At 40.8% G+C, this 9,771-nt stretch overlaps 1 protein-coding gene across 1 annotated transcript in view; it reads right to left on the bottom strand.

The window, feature by feature from the left end:
* The window catches only part of SEPT10 (septin 10), a 76,788-nt gene that overhangs the window by 12,066 nt on the left and 54,951 nt on the right, over positions 1-9,771 (bottom strand). Inside the window, exon 8 of the mRNA XM_019524964.1 lies at positions 4,060-4,192. Within this exon, the coding sequence (XP_019380509.1) occupies positions 4,060-4,192 (133 nt within the window). The remainder of the gene's footprint in view (positions 1-4,059; positions 4,193-9,771) is intronic.

Below are 9,771 nucleotides of genomic sequence, written 5' to 3'. Positions count from 1 at the left end.
GGAGCTTCTAAGGACTTTAAGTTTCTGAAGCAGGTGAAAATCCCACTCCCTTCCCTTCCGTGCTCAGAGGTATGTCCCCCACACTCCCCTTGCCCTTCCCCCTCTCTCAACCTGCCACTGCAGCAGGCAGGGAAAGGGGGTGAGGTGGGGAGAAGGCATGCCTCTGAGCACAAAAAAAAGGGAGGAAGGATTTCCAGCTGCTTTAGAGACTTAAAGTCTCCCAAAGTTCCACAGTGTAGTCTGACCTCACCAGTGCAGGTGGAGGAGCCTGGGAGCAGGGGCACTAGTCATCCTTGAAATGCAGGATGCAGCTCCTGCACCTCCCTCTAGGAAATCCTGGATCTCTACAGCCATCCTTCTGAGCTCCAACAATGGAACAACACTCTTCAGAGACAGTTTCACCATAAACACCCAGTAGAAAGAACACTTTCAAGAGCTCCTGAATCAAGATCTGAATGTTGAAGACAATACCATCAATGCTATTCCACAATACCCTATAAGGACTACCTTGAAGATCCACCAACTTACCAAGAGGTCCTGAAAGCCATTAAGCATATAAAAAACAATAAAGCATGTGGTTCTGATGGAACACCAGCTAAAATTAATAAGCAAGGTGGAAAAAAACTCTCTTACATGTCTTGCATGTCATTACTATGAATATCTGAGAACACGAACAAATTCCCAATCATTCAAGAGATGCCAGAATGAATACCATATTCAAAAAAGGAGATTGATTGCAGCAGATACCATGGTATTGCACTCCTGCCCACAGCTAGGAAGATCCTCTCCCACATTCTCCCTGATAGACTCATTTTCCTCACTGAAGAGATTGTGCCTAATGGGGTTTAAGACCACTCAAATTTACAATAGACATGATCTTTGTTGCCAGACAGCTGCAGGAGAAAAGTGCCACAAGCAACACCAAGATCTTTATTTGGCCTTTGCTGTCCTGACTAAGGCCTTTGATTCAATCTACTGAGGCCTTATGGAACGGCCTGATAGGACTTGGATGCATGCCAAAATTTGTTACCATTATTGGAATTCTTCATGTTGGCATGGCAGCAATCATCCTAAACAACAGCTGGGAAAAGAACCCCTTCAATATTAGCACTAGTCAGGCAAAGATGCACCAACTCTTTGCCATCTGTACTGTGGTCCAAGATAACCAACACCTCCATTTCTGATCTTCAATATGCTGATGACTGTCATGTGTGCCCACTCAACTACAGAGCTCCAGGGCACACTTGATCGCTTCTGTGAAGAGTATGAAATGCATGGTCTCACTGACAACTGCATAAAAGCCAAAATCCTTTAGCAATCCAGGCCAAACCAACCAGCTGCTCCTCTACAATTAGAAGGCAACCCTTAAAGAAGGTTGAGCATTTCCTCTGACTAGGTAGCCATCTTTTCCAAAAAGTAAACACAGACAACTATATTCAACACTGGATACAATCTGCGAGTGCTGCCTTTGGACACAAAACTGTTTCTTCAATATGAGAATGTTCATATTGGCATAGTTTATTCCTAATGAACTAACTATACATGTTATCTTTATAGCTATAAAAATTGAAGCTTCTATCCTGTTTAGAAATTCTGACCCTAGTTAAACATCCTCTTGATATTGAAACTATAAAACTCTAACAAACAAACGCATGCATCCCCTCCCAAATATGACTGAGGCACATGGAAAAAAAATAGTAGAAGGTTAACAGCATTAACCGAGTTTGAAATGACAAGCAATTTTAAGACAGTACTTTAAAGACAGTTAACAGGCAGGACCACTATAGCGAACCTCAAAAAAGTAGATGACAAAATCATATTTTGCCAATCCTGATTGATGGCAGACAAAACTCAGTAACAATGAGATTAAAGAATACTCTATTCCCCAAAGAAACCAGCTCCTTGGTATCTTCATTTATAATGGGCACGTCTACATGGAGATGTTTACTGCACAGTTGACTAATTAACTGTGCAGTAAGCATCTCTGTCTCCATGTGTGCCCCTATAAGCTATTAGGGTACACAAAATGATTAAACTCTGGAGCAGGGTAGTACTTGTAAACACAAGCAAATAGTTGTAAATACAAATACTACTCTGCTCTGGAGTTTTTTATGCACAGCAGCACATGTGTAGATGCTGAGCCGGCCAGCTGGGGCACAAGGATGCTTCAGTGCAGGGGCTGCCTGCAGGCTAGCCCTGTACTGAAGCATTCTTGTTTCCCAGCCAGCCCCTCCACAGCACACTGACCTGGGTTGGAGCCACCCTGGGCTAGCAGGCTGACACCCGGGGTCCCTGCCAACCAGGGCTGTTTGGACCTGGCTCAATGTGCTGCTGTCTGGCCATATATGTAAACAGCATGCCTGGGAGCTTCCTGGGGGCATTAACCTGCAAAGCAATAACCTCTGCAGTTTATTCATGTGCCATAATAGCATGTGTAGACACACCCAATGTGGAGCTAGACACTCCAAAACAGTACAATTTCTTATTGGCTGTCACAAGTACTAACAAGTCCTTATAATTGTATATAGCATCAACTTGGGCTAAAGAACAAACAGTCTATGGATTTCTTCCACCATGTTGTAATTATCTTTAATTGTTTAAGTCATATCTACATCCTACCGAAATGAGGGCTTTATAAATAATACAGCAAAAAACAGTTTAATTTTCCTTCTACTGTCTTTCCTCTTCCACTACCAACATGAATGGCATGTGTCCCCAGTGGCTGGGCAGGGCACAGTTGCACCGGCAGTGGTGGGAGTGTGGCAGCAGGAGCCCAGTGGCGGTAAGCACGGAGCACCTGCAGACACCGCCAACACTGTTGGCAGCGGGGGAACCGCCTGCAGATATTACTGGCGGTGTCAGCAGTGGGGTGGCAAGCAGCGACCGCCCACTCATGCAAAAAGGCAGCGCCGGCACTGTCGGCAGTGCCTTTTTGCAGGGGGTGCACATGCACCTGCGTGCACCCCCTATACATCACCCTCGACTACCAATAAAAATTATTTATCTCGACTTTCCAAGTCTTCTACAGTTTTGCTGTATCCTCATCATTCTACTGCAAGTTTAACTCCTACCTTCACTCTGCCAGTGATGCCAACATCAAATAACGCACTTCTGCAACAAGTACTTTTGCATTTTTTCCCTACGTTAGCCTTCTGGCACACTAGCCTGCAGACAGCCCAGTCACAGAAGCACCCTCGTGGCCCAGTCAGCTGGCTCAGCATCTACACATGTGCTGCTGTGCACAAAAAAAAAAAACCATCTGGAGCAGGGTAGTACTTTTATTTACAAGTACTACTCTGCTTTGGAGTTTAATAGTTTTGTATGCCCTAATAGGTGCGGCACATGTAGACACAGAGATGTTTACTGCATAGTTAATTAGTAAACTGTGCAGTAAGCATCTCATGTAGATGTGTCCATTATGAACAAAGATACCAAGGAGCTGGTTTCTTTGGGGAATAAAGTATTCTTCAGTCGCACTGTCACTGAATTTTGGCTACCATCAAGCGGGATTGGCAAAATATGATTTTGTCACCTACTTTTTTTGAGGTTCAATAGGGTGGTCCTGCCTGTTAGCTATCTTTAAAGTAGCATCTTAAAATACTGCTGATTTCAAACCTTCCTCTGTGGGTCAATACCCACAGTCACCATCTTATCTTTCTTTCTGCTCTCTGCTCAAAAATTACCCCTACTACAATTCATATAGAAAACTACAACTTGATATCCAGTAAGGCATGGTGAGCAGGGATCATGTTACACAAGAGCTAAAAATTGCACAGACTATTACACCCATTACCCCAACTTCATCGCCCTTTATCCCAGCCCATTTATTTGTTTCACCCAGACAGGCAGCCCTTCAGACTGCAAATGCTCTGGGGCAGGAACTGTTATACATTGTTGGTACAACATCTAGTACAAAGGAGCCATTCTAGTCATGGCCCCTCAATGGAAATGCAATTTAAATGTTAAATTAAATTTTATTACAGAATATCAACACTGTTGCAATTTTGCAAAAAATTTCAAGCACCATCAAATTAAATAGAAAAACAGAGGCATACATACATCACGCTCAGCTTCTTTCAGTATTGCTTCTTTCTCCTTGACTCTCTGCACAAATGTCTGTCTCATCTCTTCCTCCTTCCGCTGTAATTCACCAAAGAACTCATGCCTCTTTGCTTCATAGGTCTCCTGTACACTGAAATCCAGAGAATATAAACAGTCTACCATATGGTTTATATAATACGGAAATAAGTGAAACACTCAAATCTTGTCTGGCACATTACTTCAATAAGTTGTACTGGGCTCAAATCTTTAATTCTCAAAAACTTCTCATATAAAATGAATAATTATCGCTGGACAAGAGGCATAGCCAGTACACCCTTCTTGATTTTGATTAAAATAAATGTATGAGTCAGTTTAACACACACACAGAATACTTCTTAGCTAGTATGATTTGATCTCAAAATGCAACAATTTAGGTCATCAACGCTTTAGAAACGATGAAGTTGGTATATTTCGACTCCAATTTGCATGATTTATAGTTTACAGAAACAGGGGTAGCAAGCTATCCAACCTTTGGAGAAACAAAAAAGTTCTCATACTTAGAGAGCCTGATCTTAAACCCCCCCCCCCACAAAAAACACCCCCCCCCAAAAAAAAACAGCATCTCTGAAATGCTAAATTCAGATTCTACCTTGTACAAAAAGGTTCTGGACTAGTAGTTCCCAAATGAGGTGCCACAGTGGCAGTGGCTAGGTGCCCAGCATGCTGCCCCTGCATTAAGGCTTTAAGCAAAACTGCCTCATGCTGTGCAGCTCTTTCTGGTCTGTTCTCACCTACAGTTCTCCTGGAACCTGGCTGAGAAGCACTCAGGTAAGCTTAGGCAGCACCAACAAGGATTCTCACCCAGGGGTGCCACCGCATTCAAAACTGCAGTGGTGGGGTATCTGGATGCCAAAAAGGTTAAGAACCACTGTTTTAGACTTAGTAAACTTTCATGAAAGAGCTATCTTTCTAAGAAAGTTACAAAGTAAGAAAGTCTGTCTGGAAAGCAAACAACACAAGATTTCTAATGTGATTTAAAAAGTAATAACGTTTACCACAATCAGGTGGATATATGAGAAATCTGGTTTTACAAATACTCTGATATCTGCATAGGCTCATTTCTTCATATGTATGAATATACCTGACAAAAATATAGCCAATGTACTTTTTAAATTTTTTAGCTTTTTTACTGCAGCTAACAAAATCAAGCACTAATATCTGAAACTTAAGGAGAAAAATAGTTTTGGCTGTATAAATCTATGGACACAGAATAGAGATGAGACTATTAAAACAAGTATTGATTTATTCTTAAATGCATATGACCGTTCCCATTTTTAGAAAAGTATAACTTTTTTGAAAAGTGCATTGTAAAGTCTAGGTTAATATGATCTTCCCCAAAAAATTACTGGTACACTCTTTTTTAAGATAAAATTCCATAAAAATTTAGTTTATGGTCAGATCCTCAGATGAGGTAGGTTCAATAAAGCTACAGTGGTTTACACAAACTGAGACTCTGTTTCATTTCCTACAGAACATAATAATGGCAAATAGTTTAATAAAAGGATTGCCAAAATCTTGAAGATGATGACTTTTGTTTGGATGTTCCATATGCGCTCCATCAGTCTATTTTTATATTCTTATCCTCTTCCCCTGACCTCTTGCCTTTGCTTTCAACAATGAAGTATATGGCTTGCTCCAAGACAGCTCAAATGCTACATCAGATTCGTATTTATTAAATTTTTGTGGCCTCCCTTTATATATTAACGGATTTAAATTCCATTTCAGCTGTTACCACTCATATATTAACTTTCAGTGGGGAAAAAAAACAAAAACAGAAAAAATTCTAAAACAAGGGAACTAAGAATCTAAATTGCTGATTTAGATGTTACAGTAAGCCAAAACGCCTCCTGCTAGTTTGATGACAATGACAGGAAGTTTCCAAATTCCAAAAGGCTGATTCATCTTGGCTTACCCTACAACTCAATACGGAGAGCACCATTCCCTTTTGAAAATGTGTGTTTAAGCCTAAAATTTCAATAGTACATTATATGCAATGTCATATATGCATATAGCAATTGCATATATGCTATATGCAATAGTACATATAGCAATGTCACTTTTCCTGCCTCAAGACTATTGCACTGCAACATTTTATGTAACATTTTAAAAGGTCTTGGAAACAACCCCTAGCTCTTTAGCTAGGGAACTAGTTTACTTCAAGCCTAAAAGTAGTCTTTATAGCAAAATGAAAATGGAATCAGAGCGTATGCCAGCATCCCTGTGGCTACTTTAATCCAGCTAGCAGTACCTGTACTATTAAAAAACAAATACAGTAACTAGGGTGGCCATCATAGAGGACAGTCCAGTTGTGCTGTCCTCTATTGATATGAAACTGGACACCTTTATGTCCTCTATTTTTCTCTTTAAGAAAAAATAGAGGACATAAAAGGCATCGGATTTCATATGACTAGAGGACAGAGTAGCAGAAAACCAAAATGTCCTCTATGATGGCCACCCTAACAGTAACTCAGGCTGTATCATGAGCTAGCAATCAGAATACAAAGCTCTCCAGGAACTGTTGGTACATGCTATGGGTGGTAACACGTGCTAAAGCCTAGGCTGATGCATCTTTCTTACTACTGTAATCTGTGCTTACCACATTGAACCCAAATAGTTGTATTAGCATGTGTGACAATCATCTTTCAGAATGACAAAAATAAAAATAAATATATTGACTTCAATCTTTTTCCCTCTTATGTTTGAAGATCCACAGTACGATTAATGAGTACTTCATTTTACAAGTGAACTGTATTTCCTTAGAGTTTAAGTTTAAGCTAAATCACTCCTCAGAGTATGGACATACATACTTTAAAAACGGAGGAGGAGCTGCTGTTGCTTAGGAGTATGCATCAGCTCTTACACCAGGAATTGCTCTGTCTGTATGAGCCTGTGGTTATATGAGCTAAACTGCCCTAGTTTCGACCCTGACTGAAGCAAGATTAAAGTTGGAACAGTTTACTAGGGCTTGCATCACTACAGAATCATGCAAATGTAACAGCTGCATCATAACAATTTTTATCAGTAATCTTTGATATGGATACAACTGTTACATCTATCTTTACCCTCATAAAACTGTACATAGTAAAAGGATTCTCAGAGTTTACATAAGACTGGCTGTGCTATGCTTTACATAATACATTCCAGGTTTTAAATGGAAAAAAAGTGCATGGATGTTATAACCCAGTAGCATAAACAGGGTGGGGCGATTGAGGCAGCTACCACAGGTGCCAATTTGTGGGGAGATGAGAAAAATACAGGCAGTCCTCAACTTACAATGTTTCGAGTTACAACGTTTCACACTTACAACATTTGTAAATCGATGTCCTTTTTCAACTTTCTGATGTCAGTTTCGACTTTACAATGCTTGATCTGATCTGATGCCACACCAGCAAACAAGTTTGCTGCATTGCACATCTCCCTGGAGAACATCTGTCCAAACTTCCTCGGACACCTTCTTTAAGAAAGCAGACAAGACTCCAGAAAAACCTGCAGCCAAGACTCCTGAGAAGACTCCAGCCAAGAGCCCTTCAAAAAGTGCAGCCAAGAGCCCTTCAAAAAGTCCAGCAGAGTCACCTCAAAGAAATTCCTCCAAATCAATATAATTGCTATTTACAATAGAAATACATTATTGTAGCTATATTACTCATTTATAATTGATTGAGTATGAAATTCTGGGTTATTTTTGGTGAAAATAGGGTATTGGGTCTTGGTTCAGGAACCAATCCCCCATTTATAACATTGGTTCCTATGGGAAAATCGGTTCCAAGTTGCAATGTTTTGTCTCAAGATGCAGCTTTCAGGAACCAATTGTGTCGTAAGTCTGAGGACTGCCTGTATCAGCTACCACTGCAACTGCATTATCACGCTGGCAGCTGGAAGTCACCACTGCTCCCCTAAGGCCCGCTGTCCTCGGGGCCCGGCTGCCTTCTTACATCTTTGTTATCTTTCTGTAAGACTTTCCCTTCTTTGTGACCAATGTATTTACCTACCACTAAGGTAAATAACTTAATACATTACTGATCTACTACATACCTCAGGGTAGCACTACCACCTACCTTTCTACAGTAGCCTGGGTGTGAAATACAGACTTTTTCCTATCTGTGTAATACTTTAGTAGTGCGAGCCTAAAAACCAAAGGTGCAAATTAATTTTGTTCTGCTCACATTCAAAGATCTTAAATGAACTGAATTCTAACTGTCAGTAGAACACTTGATGTTTCATGGTTTGGGTTACTCCGCTTATAAATGAAAGTCTACAAGAAAGGGATACAAAGAACTTATGCCTACAGGTATAGTCCACTGCAAAAATCCTGCATCGGGCAGTCAAACTTTAATGCCTTTTTAACATCACAAGCCAATATCAATTAAGGCACAATAGTCAAGATTTACCATATTTTCTAGCGTATCACACAACCCCATTTAAGACTTGCAACTTGTTTTTGGGAAGGCAGAAGGAAGGGAAAAAAGGATGTTTCCAAAGTTATGGTCACCAGTAGAGACAGAACCTACTCTTCCATTCACTCAGTCTCTTTCCTGCTTAGGCAGAAGCTACATTTTTAACCCTTTCATAGCTGAACTGTCAAAAGCTTTGGCTGCTCAGCCAAAAGCTCAAACTATAGCTGTTGCTAAAGAGTGAACTCCATGGGCGGATCTAGGATTTTGAAAAGAACTAAAAACATTTTGCAGGGCTGTGAAATAAAAGGAGAGAGACTGGGAGTATCTAACAGCTAACAGACAGCAAAATTGCTGAAGAAATGATAGCTGGTTTAGTGGAACACCAAGACCATAAAAAAGAGAGAGGATCTTTAACACCTGTGGGGTAAGGAGGAATTAGAAGTAAATCAGGTAGGTTATAATAACCCATGATGTTAATTGACTCCTCCAGCACTGGCTGAACAAAAATGCCACTGCTGCTGCTGGGCAGTTGGCTTCACATTTCAGGTACAGCAGGAATCAAAGTGAAATGAGGCCATACCACTATATGCCTCCACCCCTGTGCTCCCTCCCACCACATCTGCCCCTCCCTCGATGGGGCCGCTGGAGGAAAGAGAATGAAAAGCACCAACCATCTTACAGCATCTCCATGCTACTATTCTGAGCAGAAAATCAGCTTCCCTGCTTAGGGCATGCACTCTAATTTGGAAATACTAATTTTGTGGGGAAAGGTGCATGTGGTATGCAAATAAATACAATATATTCTTGAGACTGGCAGCACCGTTTTCAGTGGAGTTCTCCAACTCACACTCCCTACTCTGCACTTGTTCCCCTAAACTGCTATTTACTGACTTTCAAGACATAGAAGCCCTGTCTACTCACCAAGGCATTTCACCAAATAAAGGCATAAGCAGGAGACATCCTTGGTCTAAATGTCTTCTTAAGGATGGGGCTTAATAGCCTGTCATCTATGATGGTTGTGAATTGGGGGAGGGGGGTACTTTATATCTATATGCATGGGATCTTTATAGCAAAGATAGGAAACAGGAATTTCAGTATTAAATCAAAACTCTTCTCAAGCTACTTCAGTATATGCAGATCTAGGTTTCCACTTAAATTAAGATGCAACACATGATTCTAGTAAATAAGTGTCTCTATGTGTTTCCTTGAGCTGCTAACAAAAGTAGTGAGCACCATCAGGTGCTCACAGGTAAGAAGCATAAGAAGTCCAGCATAG

Source organism: Gavialis gangeticus, unplaced genomic scaffold (genome assembly GCF_001723915.1).
Source record: "Gavialis gangeticus isolate Ggan-Ray unplaced genomic scaffold, GavGan_comp1, whole genome shotgun sequence".
Taxonomy (NCBI): domain Eukaryota; kingdom Metazoa; phylum Chordata; order Crocodylia; family Gavialidae; genus Gavialis; species Gavialis gangeticus.
Note: the sequence above shows the minus strand (reverse complement) of the source record. Positions and strands in the feature narration are given on the sequence as shown.